General features: G+C 43.9%; 1 protein-coding gene across 4 annotated transcripts in view; it reads left to right on the forward strand.

The window, feature by feature from the left end:
- ARHGAP32 (Rho GTPase activating protein 32) overlaps positions 1–8,770 on the forward strand; it is a 305,906-nt gene extending 297,136 nt beyond the window's left edge. For 2 of the 4 annotated variants that reach the window (XM_042472626.1, XM_042472625.1), the window contains exon 13: positions 1,234–8,767. In XM_042472626.1, the coding sequence (XP_042328560.1) occupies positions 1,234–3,525 (2,292 nt within the window). In that variant the 3' untranslated portion in view covers positions 3,526–8,767. Of the gene's footprint in view, positions 1–1,233 lie in introns of all 4 variants that reach the window. The other 2 variants (XM_042472624.1, XM_042472627.1) reach the window with 2 other exon arrangements.
- The last annotated feature ends 9,684 nt before the right edge of the window (positions 8,771–18,454 follow it).

Genomic DNA, 18,454 nt, shown 5'->3' on the forward strand with positions numbered 1-18,454 from the left:
AAAATTGGGAATTTGTAATAAGTCACCCTTAATGCAATTCTTAGAAGCGACAAAATGTTGTCAAAACTGTTCTCAAAAAAGGCAGCTATACAAATTTTGAGATTTGGTCCCTTCTAACTTTGAGATGCTGTAACAACAGAAGCAGTAGGCAGCACTGTTGTACCATCTAACTAACCACGGTAACTGGCAGAGTCCAAGAAGGATCTGTGAGCTTTCCTGAATAGAGAGCTACCAGTGCCTTTTGACTATCATGTTTTTTCAGTTAGACCTTTTTCTGCCATTTATTCAGAGGTGGGGAGAGTGTTGTGGACTCCACTTTTGTGGCTGCTGAAGCCTACCAGCACTCTCCTCAAGTCCCCAGAAGCCCTGAAAAAAATCTCTGCAATTTTCAGGTGATATTTCACCCCCAACATTTTGCAGATATCCCCAAACATCACACAAATGTGATAGCTTGCTTCTTTCCTCCCAACACCAATATTAAAGAGTGGCCACAAGGTAGGTGAAGCAGGAACTGACACAGCGCTATATTTTTTTTTTAGGAGTGGGGGGCACATGACCAAAACTCGGTTCCTACCTCCCCTGCCCCCATGGAGTGCACTTGGTTCCACTTCCTTTAAGGTCATGATTATGGAACAATAATTTGTAAGCAGCGTAAGATTAAGAAGAGATTTGTAAAAATTTGCTTAAGGTTCAGATTTAAATTGCATCCTAACTTGTGACATCCAAGAGCACCCAATACAGTGGCCCTTTAGATGCTGTTGAAGAGCATTTCTTAAGAGACTTGGGCAGAATAGTCAATAGCAAGGAATGAGAGGTATTTGCAATTTAACAACATCTTGAGGGCCATTAGTTAGCCATCACTGTGATGTTATTAAATCCTCAGCTCCAGTAAAAAAAGGGGAGCCTTCTCTGAGTTACCCCAGATCTTTGAAATGTCTTTCTTACAGTTGATCAGTTGGCTTGCTTTGTCTTTGAGTAGCAATATAAGGACTTAGTCAGTTATACTTAGGAAATTATGAATGCTTATTATTAAATACTTGCCAGCAACGTAGTCAGCAATTTGTGTTTGTGTTTGCAGACAAATTCCTCCATCTCTTAGTCTCAATACAAAACAGGTTCATTGTGGTTTTTCTGCTTACATCAGAAAAGCCAGCTTCAGAGTCTACCTTCAGTTTAAAAGGTTCTGATGGGTTCAGGGCCACAATTGATTTTTGGTTTGCTTTTTCATCCCAGGTACGAGGGGAGGCAATTCCAGAGAAACTCCCTGAGCCTCGATCAGCTGAACCAGCTCCCATTTTCATCCCCGAGGGTAGTGCTGCAATCCAGTGTACATCAGCCACCCCAGTTGCCACATTTCATCAAGCACACTTGGAAAAACCCCGAGAGAATGCCAGGGCTCCACCTTTGCACCTGAGGTCTGATTCTGTTCCAGCTCCATCCTCTTATGGTTTTACCCCCCCAGTTCCTCCCGTGAGGACAATGGAAAGTAAAATTGCAGCAGCCATGCATTCAAACAGTATGGATGCTGTGAATCCTGCAACATACCATTCCTATGTGGCTCCCTCTACACTGCAACCATCAGTAGAGGATCCTCTGTTGCCGCCACCTCCGCCACCTCCCCCACCCAAACAAGCTTCTCTTCAGCCCACATACTTCTGTCATTCAAAGACAGAGAGCACTCCAGATGCTCCAGCATCAGAAAACTATGCACATCACAAGCCAACATCTGTCCACCAGTACAGGGCCGAAACCATCCCAGCACACTTGTATCACAGCAAGTCTGAGCAACATCCAGGCTATCCTCCTCTGGCAGAGGCTGCCCCTTCCATGGGCTCCAGGTATAATGCATATGCCACTCAAGGAAAGAGCTCATCTGTCCATCACCCCAAGCCTCGCAGCCGGGTGGAATACATATCCTCCATGAGCCCACCAATGAGGAGCACCAGTTATGCTGAGGAGACCCCACCTTATCCCACCATTCGGAGAGTGCATTCCCTGCACGTCACTGCTCCTTCCACCATCCGATCAGTTCCTATCTCCCGCACAGAGGTGCCTCCCGATGATGAGCCTCTTTATTGTCCAAGACCTCTCTACCAATATAAGCCATATCAGCCCCATGCAGATTATCATGTCACACAGCTACAGCCTTACTTTGAGAATGGGCGGGTTCATTACCGATATAGCCCCTACTCAAGCTCATCCAGCTCTTCTTGCTACACTGCAACTGATGGTGGACTTTATGACCTAGACCCTTATGGTACAATGAGAGTGAGGCAGTTTCATCCTTTGCCAGGCAGAGATTTTGCATCTTACTCCAGGTTGCAGACCAAAAGTCTCTATCGCTATCCAGGCCTACCTCCATATCCACGAGGAGGCCTTGTTGGACACCTAGCAGGTAAAGAACACAGCTTCATCAGCAGGGATGTGCCACCTGCTCCTGATATCAAGCCCATGTATATCTCCTGGGATTTGGAGGACATGGAAAAATACCGCATGCAGTCCATCCGTCGAGAGAGCCGTGCACGCCAGAAAGTGAAAGGGCCCGTCATGTCCCAGTATGACAATGTAGCTCCTTCATTACAGGATGATATGCGAACTATGGATGTTGTTCACATGCGTAGCAAATCTGATCCTGGGAAAACTGGACTTCTCACAGTTGCTGATGGAAAAGAAGGGCGGTACCCAGGCAAGGTAGGCAGCCCTGAAGGAGATGAACGCTATTATGTGCCACATCCAGAACCTGATGTAGATAGAGCCCATTACCATGGGAACTATGGGAATCTGCAACCAGAAAAACCTTCTGTCCCTCAAAAGCAAAGCAGCCTCAGGAGTAGAAAGCAACATGAGGTGAGCTGTAATTCAACCGAGTACAGAACACACCTGCCACATGAAGCGAGCCACAGGCAGCCCCTAGATTCTAAAAATGGACCTTCATATCCTGATTACTGGCCAAAGGGCCACCAGGAACTATCAGAATCCATTGGATATCATCACTCTGGTGGGAAGTGTGTCCCAGCCAGCCATGATCCCTCAAGACTAAATCATAAGGAAGTGAAGCTGGCAGAGGACAGGCCTGATATGGAGCGCCCTCGAGCCAGGCCACCTCCTCCACCTCCTCCTCCTCCTCTTCCTGCTGCTGAAAAGCACACCAGAGACTGCTACAAAGAGGGTGAGCACTACGGACAGCCTGCAGCGGTGCCACCTCCTAAACCAGAAAGGAGCCACAGCCTTCGACTCCAACACCCAGAGAGCATAGAGCGGGATGCCGGTGGCCTCCTTTACCCGTACCAAACCCTTGGCAAACGCCAAACCACTATGACTGTAGTGTCCCAGTATGATAATCTGGAAGATTACCATACCATGCCTCAGCACCAAAGAGGAGGAGGCTATGTTGGAGGAGGGGGCTTTCTTCCCCCCTTTGCTCACCCACACAGCAGGACTTATGCCACAGCCTTGGGCCAAGGAGCGTTCCTTCCCACAGAGCTTTGCCTACAGCGGCAAGAGACTGAGATCCATGCAGAGTGAGCTTAGGGGCAGAAGGGGTAGAGTGTAAGCAGCCTCTGCTGGACAGTGGACTGGTTTATTTTTTCAGTGATACACAAAATTTAAAAAAAAGCAAACATCAAAGCAACTCCTGCCATTAGCCCCCCACTCAGCTCCAGCCCCCCCTACCGATGCTTACCGTTTTTTATATTGCAAATGTATCATTTTTCTCTCACGTTGTTTAAAAGTAGGTTGCAGCCATCATGCAGGCTTTTGTTTAAACTTGAAGGCGAAACCAGTCTCTGAGAAAAGCAGAAATAAGAGCTGGAAATATTGGGGGGGGGGGGGGGGGGGGGGGGGGGTTGCAGTGACGGGTTCTCACTTCCTTAGATTTCAGACAATGACATTTCCCATAATTGGTCACTATCTTTCCAAACCCTATGCATGATGTATGTATTTATAGGTTGATACAGACATTTCTTCTCCAGGTAAAAGTCCCTTAATATGTGATCACTAGAGAGATTTATATAATGACATGCTTTCATAAATACTTTAACTTGGTCTTTTAGCCTTCACACACTAAATTCTAGGAAGACATGAATTTATATTATTTGCTCCATGCTCCATTTTTATTTTTTTAAAAATATATGGTACCTTTCCCCCTAAATGTCCTCTCAGTGCTTGTTAAAATCTCATCCAAAACAGAAATTGGTCAGTTGATAGCAGTAAACATTGGATATGGACCATAGAGGTGGGGAGAAGAACAAAAAATATATGTTTCAGTACTTTCTCTTAAGAAATCCAAAACAAGCTGCTTCAAACATTAAGCAGTTTGGATGTATAAACCTCAGCATTAATTACTATTATTTTGAGTGGAGCTGCTTTGCCCAAGCTGCTATGTTGGTTAGTTGGTTACCAATAAATGTTGGTAATATCAACATTTGTCACATTTTTAATGGGAATCCCTTTTTTACAACAAATACATTTCCCTATGCAGTCCCCTAACGGTGGAATGTTCAGTGATCTTTTGATGGATGAGCCCCATTGAAATGTCAGAATAGCAAAATAGCTGGGGGCCCAACTCCCAGTCTTTTCAGTTGGGAGAGTTGCAATACATTCTGCATAAGGCATGGTCAAGCTGTTTTAATCCCCCATTAAATTAAGTTCACAAAATAGTTATTGTTATCCACAAGTCTCTTGCTGATTATCTGTTGGTTAGGACAAAGGCGTGAATTTAGTGACCCGACTACTACAAACCTAGAATAATGCCAGTTGGCTTGACCTAAGGGATAGTAACTTTGGTGTAGCCTACACACCTGGCTAACTGTGTTCCTGAGGCGGAGATGGACCCATGGCTCTCCAGATCTTAGTAGATGCATACTTCTATCAGCCCCAGCTAGCATGGCTAATGACTGAGTTATAGTCCAACATTTGGAAGGCCACAGGATTCTTTAGCCTTATAGTAAGGTATATCGTGTTTTATGCATTTACATCGGTGATGCTGTGCACAAGGTCTGGTGCATCATCTTCTTTATTTCTGAGATACCTGTAGCAACAGAACAGTATATTAAGTTTGCTTTTTGTGGTGAAGTTATAAATATTCAGTGCTTTTGAACATTATATCCTTGCTGGCATAGGAGCAGTTAGAGGCCTCAGGCTTGTACATAACCTTAGGAAACCGGGCAATAAGATCCTAGCTGTGCACTTCCCAGCATTCCATTCAGCAAGAGATTGCGTTTCTGCTTGATTTAATGAGCTTGAAAGAAGTTCACCAATAGGACAGAATCCAGCCCAAATTGCATAGCTTGGTTGAAGTCCAGAGGAGGCACCTGAGGCATCTTTTGTACCATTTAAGTCTTTGCTGCTTGCACAGTTGATGCGTATCATTAGAAGGAAGAAGCCTGTGTCTCATCCTCTTGGAACAAAAGTTTTTTGTCCACTGGCATTCCAGGTTTTTAAATAATAAAATATTTTGCAGGGGCACATAGCCTTTCCTAAAGGCAACATGTTATTTGGTTCTCTGGATTTCTCACTTGCTTTGTAATACTAAGTTTTGTCTCTTTTTGTTGTTGCTGCTTGTATGCATTATTTTAAAGGTCTCAACATTATTTGGAGTAGGTATCGTTCCTGAATGTGCTAAGTGTATATTTAGTGGCCAGAAAACTCACTGTGAACCATGTTTACCTCAGCCTTTTCCTCCTCCTTATGAAGAACCTTAAGTCTTTTTGGTTTGGTTGGTAAATAAGAAATATGTAGCTAGGGCATTCCAGTCTGCTAGTTGTGTGAGCAAGGTTGTTCTGCCATCTGTTGAGACCTTGTGCATCCTAGCAAGCGAAGCCGGCTGTGACCCACAAAGGCTTCCTCCATATAACCACATATTTTTTACATTTAAGTTCAACATACTGTCAAATGCCTGCATAGCTCCACTTAGTATTGGTTCTCTTGCGGGGGTTACGGCAACAAAATAACTAGTGTGTTTTAGGATATACAATGTTCAGGTAGCGAGGGCTGCAGGGCGAACCTCTGTCTTCATGAAAGCCTTAATTTTCCTTGTATCCTCTCCATATATTGGCCTTATGTTGATTGCCCTACAGGTAAGATCAGAAGCAAGCTAACTTACTATAAAGCTGTAATTTTTGTACATCTTTATGCCCAGTATAAGTAGTAATTGGAATCCAAAACTGAAATCCTTTTAGCTCACAAAACTTGCCGCCTGGTCAGGAGAAAGGGCCACACAGGTTAGGTTTTGAATGCTCATCACTTTCAAGTCGGCTCCTTTAAAATACTTAAACCACACACTTGTGTCCCCATGCTCCACAGTCAGGATATCCAGCCTAGTTTCAAAACAATTCCTTGGATTCAGTCTTCCCTTGTATAGTACATGTCACTTATGATGTCTGACCACAAATTAGCTGAGGGCCCTATGCCCAGAAAGTGCTGCACAATGGTGTGATAGTACAACTGTGGCCATAAATGGAAGCCAGTGTATTCAGACGTTTCCCAAGCTTGAAGGACAATGAACAGTTGCCTGTTCCCCTCTACGTTTTGCCACTGTATTGTCTTGAGCAAATATACATTTGTCCACCCCTGCACACACAAACATACACCCAAGAAAGCCATAAAATTAACTATGCAGTCCTTTATATGTACTGTGGTTAATTTTGTAATTCTCAACGTTTTAAGGGAACTCTGCCTCTTTATCCATTCCTTGTGTTCTTGGTTGAACCCAGTCACGGCTCCATTCTCACAGGAGTAGTAACCTCTGTGGAGCTAAAAACAGTTGTGTGACATTGCCATCCAATGGGGAGGGAATGGATAGGCATGATCCCATCTGTTGGAAAAGTAGGGCAAACCTTCCAAGGGAAGACAAAACCAGGCGAGGGGTGTCCTTATCAGCCATAAATGCTAGCCCTAATCCCCTATAGCAGCCTCCCTGGTGGTGTAAGTGTAATCTCGACAACAACCCCAGTTTGGCAGCTTCTCTTGACACTTAGCAATCACTGCCTTTATCTGCTTGCTGAGCTTTGAGCAAAGCTTTTTCCCCCCCACTCTTGGAGGTCAAGATTCAAATGTCGCTTTCACTTCATGCGCACGCATCAAAATCCATGTTCGCATGTCTGCCGAGAGACAAAATTGGGTGCCTTTCATTGTGGGCCCCTTAAATAGAGATAGCAAGTACTTGAGATTTTATGAAATAAGTTCCTAATAGTAAGCTATTTTAATCAGGTAAAAATTTTATGCAGATGACAGTGAAACAAAAAATTGTGCCTAGGTCTTTGCAGACATAACCAGGGGGCAGGGGCGGCTTATTACCTGGAGGGGTTCAAGATGAGAATTGCACAACTGTGGCAGAAATTGCCACCTGCAGCCAAAATGTCCTTGGAATAATGTACCCTTATTGCCAGAGGGAAAAAATGGACCCTTTTGTGTTCTTTAGGATTGCCAGGTTGTATTCAGGATGAGACTCCAATAATTTTGATTCAGAATAGATCATGGAGCAAAAGGAGCTACCATAGAAGTCTTCTCAAGTGGAATGAAGGTACCTGTCCTCATGTCCCTTCCAAATACCATCTTTCAGCTGCCTCCTTCCAACACAGTTCTTTCTCCATTGGTGCATAGCTGGGGAGGGCCATTGAAATGCCAGGAGCAAAAACAGAACTGGGGTGCTCCTCCAACCAGGGAACATGAACCATGTTAGGAGAGACTGCTGTGCTGAAAGGCAAGAAATGGTAAGAGAGGACAGGTACCTTCGTCCAACTTGAGAGAGTTTTATTTACCAGATCTTGTTCCATGAAAGCTACAAGGAACTCATACCCTCCCTGGCAATCCTAATGTTCTTTCACCCCCACTCCATTCATCTCATTTGGTACATTAATGATAAAGTGTCGACTGACAACAGTGTAGCATTATATGGTAGGGAACAAAATTGTAGACTTCTTGGTTTCTGTTTTGCATTTTAAAGGTGGCTTTAGCATGACATTTTCTCCAGATTCTTGTGCAATGGAAACTGAGGCAATGGGCATGGGACAGTTTTTAACATGTGCTCAGTAACTTCAGTGTCTACAGTAAGTTTTATATTGTATAGTTCCAGTGCAAAATGAACAAGAAATGGTTGTTGTGCAGCTTCTTTTCCTGCTGTGGAAAAACTTGAGTTGTCTTTTTGAGCCACACAAGAGAGCCACCCCACGAAGACTCGGGTGACCTCTAGGTCTTTCCTTCTCTTTTAATTTATATAGTGTCTTATTTTTTATTCTTTAATTTTTTTACTTTTGTGTGTGAGAATTGGTGTAAAATGTATATGCTAATGAGCTCATGTCCTTTTTATGTAAATATTTTTTGTGACATCCCACTCCCATCCATCTCTTGTAAATATCTAGAACCTCGTTTTTCCCACACTGGTTTGGGGCGGATGTGTTTTTTTTCTTTCCTTTTTTAATTTGTACTGTAATGCTATGATCAGATTTGAGGTGTCTTGTGCTATTAAAACAACCACCGCCATCGACCTGACAGCCCCACAAAACTCAGATGTACAGCTCAGCAATTAATGAAGCCAGGTTAAAACTTAACTTTGTGTGTTTTTGTTCTTTCTCTACATTGCGACGTGTACAAGAATCAGGTGTTGACAGCTTGCAGTTTCCAAGGCACTGAGAAGTCAACAACACTTAATGCTGTTGTGCTACCATCCTTGAAGATGGGGAGTTAATACTGTGACTGTGTTTGGTTACTTGCACAGTTTAAGTAATCTGAGAAAAGAACAACTAATTACATTCATACATATTTTTCCTTAAAACAGTTATGAAGACCAACAAAGAAAATAATGCTGGATGAAGCTGAAGGCAGTACAAAAAGTGCATGTCTGCATTACAGATGTGTTGTTTTGATCAGGGAATCAATGTCCCACTTTTTTCTTCTTGCCATCGAGTCTGATGAAAAGTTCTGGACAATCCAAAAGCTTGCAAATTGTAGATTCCTCAACCCACCCCAAAACATTGCTTGCCAGTGGAATCTCTATCTTTCTATATCATTTTCTTTATCATCTGCATATTTTTTCCAAATCTGGGACTCAAGGATTTTGAGTTTAATTTTGTTCTTAATAGTAAATATTGGGCACCTTCATTTTTGCATCCACACTTTTTTTCTTCTTCTTCTGTCTTAACAAGATTTTATGCAAGATGAGAAGGGGTCATTCATAAAAGTTTGAGACATGCATGTTAATCACAAAGTTTGGCCTTTAGAGAGGAGATTGTTAGGAGGATTCTCAAAAATCAGTAAGACTCCAGTTCAATTTAAAATTAGCGTTTTCCCACCGCTGTACAACTACGTAGTAAGGCTCAGGTAGCAATGCATTTCTCTTTAGTGCAGTTCTGTTAAAACTGAAAACACAACACAAGGCCCATGTCTACATCATCATCATCAAGATAACATTCACATTTGTCTCCTTTACCTCTAGAACCAGCAGCATCACAAAGTGACTATGACTTAAATGAGCAGGTAGATAGGTGAAACGCTGGGTTCCTTCAGGACAGTGATTTGTCACACATTGCTTCCCGCATCCCAGTCCAAATGCTCTTCACCCTCCAAATGTTTGCGATAACATTGTTCGCTCATTACTCAAAAAAAGCTAACATTTTCCCTTAAATCAACATAACACTAAAGCATAGCTTATTGTTACCCCTGAATCCAATCTCTTTGTCTTCTGCTTTTAAATGATACTTCTCATTTATGAAACTGGTGTGGGACAGACAGTTCCAATTCTAGGGTTAGAGACCACACACCAACCGCACGGCCCCTAACCCTAGCACAGAGCGACGGCAGACTAATGGTGGTGTCCCATGTACATGGGCACCACCATTTTGATGTAAATGATGTGCAGCATATACACGTAGCTGTGTGTCACTCCTAACATCTCCTGACATCTGCCCGGTGTCTCAAAAAGAACCCTTTTTTTCTGGGTTCTTTTTACTCCGGAGGGACGCTGCACGGTTTGGCGGCTGCAATGTCCCTCCAGAGGGAAATAAGCCACTGGCAGGCCGCCTTTTTGGGACAGTCTGGTGCCTTTGTCACAATGGGGCATAAAGCTAAGTGCATGACGTCACATGATGGAAGAAGGATGTTGCAGGAGAAAAATAATTTTCTTACTTGACATAGTTTCATAAATCAATACAGTGCCTCACATTATGATGATATGTTCAGCCGTAAAACCAGTTGTTAACACTGCATCAAGTTCATCACTGCCTCTGGCTTACTCCCAGTTGTACAACACAGTTATTCATGAAAGACTTTTGAGTTAGGAAACAGATATTCTGGTAGCTACTTTTAAAAAAAATCTGATTAAAAGGGCATTTGGGAGAGTGTAGAGAGGTATATGGAACTAGAGATTCATGCTGCACATACTGTTTAGGAATAGATTAGCTGTGGACTGAAAGTGTTGCAGCTTTGCTCATTATGGCCACTTGGAGGTGCAGTTGCTCTTAGAGTTCTGCTATAAGGGAAGTTTATTAAAATTCATCTGTGTAAGACCTAACCAAGTAGTAGATAACTTGGGGTTTTTTTTAACCAAGGGGTGGGGGGCTGCAGAAAATATTCTAGTTAAAATTTTAATTCTCTTCTCTTGTGCCTGCTACCTGAATAGCATTTGGTCTGTGCACCCTGTAGCACCCTTGTCCTGCTTCTGCACCTCTAGAAGGTCTTTTGAATTCTTCCCTCCTTGTATCCACTATAAAGGGCAGGGGCTACAGGTAGATAAGAGCCAGTCAAGGAAGCCATGGCCCTGAGCATGCAAGATCTGAGCAGGGCTGTTGATAACAGGAAGACTTGGAGGTCTCTCATTCATAGGATCCCCATAAGTCGGAGTCAAATTGACATCAGTTATCAGGGGGCACTTGACCCTTTTGGTCAAAGGCAGCCCCCAGCCCTAATCTGGTCCTGTATCAGGCTATCTGATGTGGGAAACTGAGCATTTTTATTTGTGACCACTGGCTACAAGTGCTTCTTGTCTGGAAACTCTTTGTGGACCAGGAACCCTTCGTTTGTGGAGTAGCATCTGCTGAGGGACCACCATTTTGAGCAGCACTGTCCTAGGATTTCCCAAGGCACCACCATTTAGTGGTTTCCTACTGTTTTGTGTGGCATTTTCCCTATTCTAGAAGGATAAAATGGTTCCTTTGGGGCTTTAGTACTGTTAATGAGAAGTTGACACTAAAACATGGCTAGTATTTTCGGTCCTCCCCTTTGGTTTAGACCCTACCCACTAGTGGAATACAGTTCACCAGAACTTCTCTGAAATGGAATTCAGTCCTCAGCACAGCATGGGTATGCTCACACATGTGCTCCTTCCCTATTTCTGCTACCACAGGTAACATACTCAAAGAGAGAGACTTGGACTACCAGTGATCCTGTCACATGGCAAGCTGACTGCAATCCGATGAGAAAACTGTTGTTCTCTCCACTATTCGGGCTTTTTTACACTACACAACCATGATTATTTATTATTTTATTTATTTATATCCTGCCTTTCTCCCAATATAGGGATTCAAGGTGGCTAGCAACAAATTTTAAAACCACCCAAATTGAAAACTGCAAAAGCATTAAAAACAGTGTATACTCATCCCTCCACATTTGTGGTTTGGACTTTTGCAGATTTGAATACTCATACATTTTATTAATATGTTCTCCCTAGAAATCTCTAGGTCTTCCAGTGCAACTCTGTGGTCAACTTTAACCAAAAGCCGCACTGAAGGACCTAGAGATTCCTAGAGAGAACACTCCACCAGGCATTGGTAGCTCCTCCAGTGCAATTCTATGGTCAATGTATGGCAAATGTTGACCAGAGAGTTGCACTGTAGGACCTAGAGATTCCTAGAGAGGTGTTCTCTCAGGTAAAAACATAGCGTTTTTGTTATTTGCAGTTTTTCCACATTCATGGGGGTCCTGTGCCCTTAACCCCAGCAAATGTGGAGGGTTGAGTGCAAATATTTGCACTATTTGAAAAGCAATCAGTTTTTTAAGTTTAAAATATTAAAAATAAATTATGCACAGCATTTAAAATCCCACCCTTTATCAGTTTGGAAAAGCCTATAGACACAAAAATGTTTTTACCTGCCGCCAAAAGGAAAGCAGAGTAGCACTGTGATTCCACTTTTAACTGCCATGGCAACAACCTATGGAATCTTGGGATTTATAGTTCAGGGAGGGGCATTTAGAATTCTCAGTCAGAGAGCTTTAGTGCCCAAACTGCAAACTCCAGGAGTCCATAAGATGCAACCATGGCAGTGAAAGTGGAATCATAGTTGTGTAGTGTGAAAGGACCCTTTGACTCTGAAGCCAACATGCAATGGTGCAGGCAATCTCTCTTCCTTGCTCCCACTTTTGAAGGTCTTTGGCAGACCCCACAATTTCTAAACTAGTCCTCCAGATGTTTTGGACTTCAGCTCCTAGAATTCCTGACTGCCAAGGTGGCTAGGGTTTCTGGGAGATGAAGTCCAAAACACATGGAAGACCAAAGTTTGGGAATCACAGTGCTTAAATGATTTCCCCAATTTGAGAAAGGTCTGCAAACATTAAGCATTTGGGAATTCTCCCCAGGGGAGGATAGAAATATGGTTGGAAGATTTCCAGCACTGTAGCTAATCCTTGGTTAGTTTGGACTTCAGCTGTGAGCAAGAAGTAATGTTGGCGCAAACAGGCTCAGGCTGTTGAACATAAAGAAAACAAAAATAATGAGCCCAGAGAATTTCCACACATTCAAACTAGGCGATGAGAAAATAGAAATAGTAAAAGAGTTCTCGTATCTGGGATCAAACATTGATAGGAATGGGAACTGTGGCCAGGAAAACAGAAGAAGATTAAGAATGGGGAAGGCGGCTATAAAAGAACTAGAAAAGATCTTAAAATGCAGAGGCATACAACTCAGCACAAAAATCAGAATCATACAAACCATTGTGCTCCCTATTACCATGTATGGATGTTATAGTTGGATTGTCAAGAAAGAAGATAAGGAGAAAATCAATTCGTTTGAAATGTGGTGCTGGAGAAGAGTGCTGAGGAATCCATGGACAGCCAAAAGGACAAACAAATGGGTCCTAGAGCAGATCAGGCTGGAAATCTCCCTAGTAGCCAAGATGACAAAACTTGGACTGTTATATTTTGGACACATCATGAGAAGGAATGAATCTTTGGAAAAGACAATAATGTTAGGAAAGGTGGAGAGAAGTACAGTGGGTCCTTGGTATACACGGGGGATCCGTTCTGGACCCCCCCGCGTATACCAAAATCCGTGTATGCTTAAGTCCCTATTGTCCCCAATCGCGCGCCGCCATTGGGGACAAAAGTCCCTGGCTTTCCCTCCCTGCCTCCCTCCTTCCTTCCCTCCTTCCCTCCCTTTCCCCACTTACCTTGCTCGTCGCCACCGCCGCCGCCACCTCCAAGTCGCCGTTACCGGCGGCGGTGGTGGCGGCGAGGAGGCATGGCCCTCAGCCTCCGCGGGAAGGCCAGGCGGTGCTGGAGGCCAAAGGGCCTCTAGGCAGCCACCCAGCCCTTCTGTGGAGGCTGCATCTGCGAGGAGGCCGGCCTGGAGGCCAGGCTTCAGCCTCCTCGTGGCCGCCGCCTCTGCAAAAGGGTCGGGTGGCTGCCTAGAGGCCCTTTGGCCTCCAGCACCACCCGGCCTTCCTGCGGAGGCCAAGGGCCATGCCTCCTCGCCACCGCCGGTAACGACGACTTGGAGGCGGCAGCGGCGGTGGCGGGACGAGCAAGGTAAGTGGGGAAAGGGAGGGAGGCAGGGAGGGAGGCAGGAAGGGAGGGAAGGAAAGGGGAGGGTAAGCCAGGGACTTTTGTTCCCAATGGCGCGCCGCCATTGGGGACAACTTCCGGGTTTGCCTTCCGCGGATGCTCAAATCCGTGGAAGGCAAATCCGCGTATAAGAAGGGCCGACTGTAGAAAGAGAGGAAGGCCACATGCTAGATGGATGAACTTTATTAAAGAAACCACAAATATGAGTTTGTAGGAGCTAGGCAGAGCAGTAAAAGACAGGGTGGCCTGAAAATATCTCATTCATAGTGTCGCCATGGATCGAGATCGAGGTGAAGGCAGTTAGCAACAACAACAGGCTTACCTAAACACAGTACCCATGCTAGTTAAACTTTAGCTGCTCAACAGAACCAATCTAACTGGTCTATGGCCATAATAAACTGAACTGAATCTAAACAGAAACAATAGCCTCTATGCAGTTGTAAACCCTCGCAAGAGTGGATCCATCTAAACAATGGGAACTTGGTAAAGCAACACTTTTGTTAGGTGGCATGAATTCAGTGGTTCCACTCTAATGGGGCTAACAATAGATTTTGGACTAATGTTCCTCTTAAATAAACAGAACGTCCATATCCAGACTTTCAAGTGTTTTGCATTTCAAATGTTCCACATATACAGTATAACCTAATTAATCTGTACCATCTGGATGCAATAGAAACCATACACTCTGCCAACAACAAAGTGGTCACATGAACTGGGGTCATCTCCCAAGATATGGCAGCCTCTGGCACTCAAACTGTTGATTGCCCTATTCATCACAACATGCGCTGTCCTGATGAAGTGCTACTGTGAAAAGCAATCAGCAACATGGGGTCATTTGTCTTATCAAGAACTGGACAAGAGCACCCCATGCTTCTAAAACGTATGTGGGATCCATGTGCAAGGGAGGGAATGTTTATGGATTAGGGCTGCCAGACTATAGTTTCAAGTCACTAGACGGTGGTGTCATTTCACTATGATGAAAGGTGCCATTGAGATGAAGATTTGTTCGTACTATTAATACTCATCTCAGTGGAGCTGGTGTTACCATGTTGAAGATGATGAGTGCAAAAAAGCAGCTTACCAAGAGAAACCGGGTGTGAGAGAGATAAAGTTTAGTTCTCTGTCACATGTAGATTGACACCTTCCACCAAAACCTACCTCCAACTTCACTAAAAAGCTGTTATGTTCAAAGTAGTTGAAGCATTCAGGAATCCGCCATTTATCTGGGTTTTCTACAGCATTTTTAATTCTGTTACCTCATGCAACTGCATTCAATGCTTTGAACAAACAAATAACAAGAGATGGGCAAATGTAATGTGACTTGGACCTGCCAGATGTTTTGGACTGAAAATTCCATAATCCCTTACTGTCAGTCATGTTGGCCGGAGGAGTAGGAGACTTACACCACAACATCTGGAGGACCACATGTTCATCACTACTGCTTTTCAACATCCAATTCAGCTATACATTTTGAAATATATTTCTGTGCATAGCATTTGCAGGATTGCAGTTTTGCTTGGTACATTTATATCTTACTGTTGTTCCTCCATACTTTAGAATCAGGACAAGCAAAAAGTGAACAAAATTAATTCTAAAGGGGCTTATCAAAGAGTGGACCCCAACACTGTCTTTGTATTCTTCAACCAAACCCTCTTTTCCTGGCAATTAATAAAAAAAAGGTTAATTATCTCTCCCATGAGCCTCCAAGAGCAGTCACTTACCTTTCAACAATGTTTAAGTTATAAAATATTAAAAAATAAATAAAAAATAACTTTTGTTTTAAAAACAAAATTCAGGAGTCTTGCGATCGAGCTACACCCTACCTTCACCTAGAACTAAAGTGAGATTAGCATGGGTCACCCTTAATTCCTTATGAAATGACCCATAACTCCTCTCCTTTCCTTTAGATTGGCAAGAATGGAGAGATTCCCAGCCCCTTCTCTCAGCAAGGCCTCAATGGTCTTGCTGTGCTATGAAAAGAGTTGAAAAGTCAGACACACAAAAGGCCTGGTCTGCTGTTGTGCTTAGTTTGTTTCACCAGCAGCAATGTGCCTGCCCTGCCCTTTCTTTTCAAATCATACTCAATTATGAGATTTCTACTTCCAAACCATTACACTTAATTAAAAGTTGCAAAGATCATCTCCACATTGGTGTTTTTCTCATTACGTGGTTCTATCTTGGCATTCTGCTTACGTCAGCGGTGCAGGTGGCCGCTACAGAGAGTCAAAAGGGAGCACTGGTTTGGCCCTGAAGGCCAATTTCTATTAGCTCCACAACCTGTGAGGCTGTGTTCCCCATGAACTAACATGCCTGCAAAGAGCTAGCAGTAGAGGTTGATAAGGAAGGGAGAGGATTTGCTCTGTAACTGGTTGGCAAAAGCAAACACTCATCATGTCTGCCAGTGGAACAGAGCACAACTGAGCCAATGAAAGAGAGAAGAGCATGCACTCTTTTTTAAAAATCTGATTGAGGTCAAATTTTACAGTGGTATACAGTTTGGAACAGTTAGGTTTGAGGCTGGCTAAGAGGTATAAGAAAAGCTGTGTTGGGTCAGACAAAAGCCTATCTAGTCCAGGTCTTCAGTCCAAAGTGGCCCACCCCATTGCCTATGAGAAGCCCACCCTCTTGCATCCTAAGTAGTAGCTGTTGATATCCCTAACTTCCAGGAATTAAGCCACTCCTTTTTAAACTCCATTCAAGTTGGCAGCCACAACTATGTACATGCTATGGCAGTACATCCATGGCACTATGTGCACTACGTATATGCCATTGACTATGCACTCGGACACATAACCCAAACAACCCGCATGACACAATCATGCTGCTAGTGCTTCTGGTGCTACTGACATTGAAGCTCACCTTGGGATTCCACAGAAGTAGCAGTGGTGGTGATGATGAGAAGGTATAGTGTCTAGATCAAGGGAAGTAATAGTGCCACTGTAGTCTGCTCTGGTCAGGTCCCACCTGGAATATTGTGTCCAGTTCTGGGCACCGCAGTTCAAAAAGGACATTGAGAAACTGGAGCATGTCCAAAGGAGGGTGACTAAAATGGTGAAGGGTCTGGAAACCATGCCCTATGATGAAGGACTCAGGGAGCTGGGAATGTTTAGCCTGGAGAAGAGAAGGTTAAGAGGTGATATGATATCCCTGTTTAAATATTTGAAGGGATGTCATATTGAGGAGGGAGCAAGCTTGTTTTCTGCTGCTCCAGAGAACAGGATCCAGACCAATGGATGCAAGCTCCAGGAAAAGAGATTCCACTTCAACAGTAGGAGGAACTTCTTGACAGTAAGGGCTGTTAAACAGTGGAACACACTTCTTCCTCGAAGAGTGGTGGAGTCTCCTTCCTTGGAGCTCTTTAAGTAGAGGCTGGATGGCCATCTGTCGGGAATGCTTTGATTTGGATTTCCTGCATGACAGAGGGTTGGAATGGATGGCCCTTACGGTCTCTTCCAACTCTACAATTCTATGATTCTGTGATTCTAAGGTTGACCACAAGGCCATGGCTGAAAGGTCTGTTTGGGTTTCCTTGGTGGCCCAGTTAGCAGAGGCCCAGACTGCTCCCTGACTACTATCACTGTTGCTCCCCTGCCGATGATTCTTGTGTTCCAGATCTGGGTGGGCTGCTGCAGACCCCACCACAATGCACCCCCTTATTACATGCTCCTGGGACAGATTATTCCCACCACACCACCCTTGGTATGCTGCTGGTCCAGCCCCATTTAGCTGTAACATGCTAGAGATGTATAGCATTTATGAATCCACTCTAACTGCCATGGGAAAATCCTAAGGAATCCTGGGGGTTCTCAGTTCTCTGGCTGAGAATTCTAAACACCTTTCCCTAAACTGCAAATCCCAGGATTTCATAGGATGGAACATTGACAGTTAAAGTAATGCTATAATTATATGGTGGGAAATCCCCAAAGGAATTGTCTCAGGCCAAGCCTTAAAATTAGGTGCTGTTGAAGAAACATTTTCATTTTCCTGACCACAGCGTGTACCAAAATATGCGAGTCTGGGAAATTTGTAATGGAATAATTGTAAACAGAAAAGCCACATTTTGGGCAAGTCTCTTTCTCCTCTTGCCCCCTCTTCCAACTGTTTTTTAAATGGTCTAGTGCCATGGAGTCCATTCATGCTGTCTCTTCTGTCAAATAAACAGCACCTGAGAATGGAAGAAGAGACATGGACGGTCAGATCAAAGGCTTATCTAATTTAGTCTTCACTTCATAAGAGTGGAAAACTGGTTGCATATGGTAAGCCTGCCAACAGGATGTGAATGCAGTTGCATCTACTGTCTTGCATTTCCAAGCAACTGATAAACAGAGACATATTACCTCTGATGTTGGAGGAGAAATTTGGCCCTCCTGACTAGTAGCCACTGCAGAGTTTAACCATGAATTTATCTGACCCCTCCTTTAAAACCCTCCAAACTGGTGGCCACACTGCATCCTGCTGTCAATCCCCCAGTTGTGCCATGTGGCTTCCTTTATCAGCCAGATCCTGCCATGAGCTGAGAGTGTTACTTGCCCAAGGTCATCCAGAGGGTTCTCATCACTGAGTGGAGATTTGAACCCTAGTCTCACAGACTACTTGGTAATCTCCATAGGCCATTTAATCCTGTATGGGTTGAAGAGGATTAACTGTAGTACAGTGCACCCACATCATATGCTGCTTTCAGCAT

The sequence above is a fragment of the Sceloporus undulatus genome, chromosome 6, assembly GCF_019175285.1.
Source record: "Sceloporus undulatus isolate JIND9_A2432 ecotype Alabama chromosome 6, SceUnd_v1.1, whole genome shotgun sequence".
Classification (NCBI taxonomy): Eukaryota; Metazoa; Chordata; class Lepidosauria; order Squamata; family Phrynosomatidae; genus Sceloporus; species Sceloporus undulatus.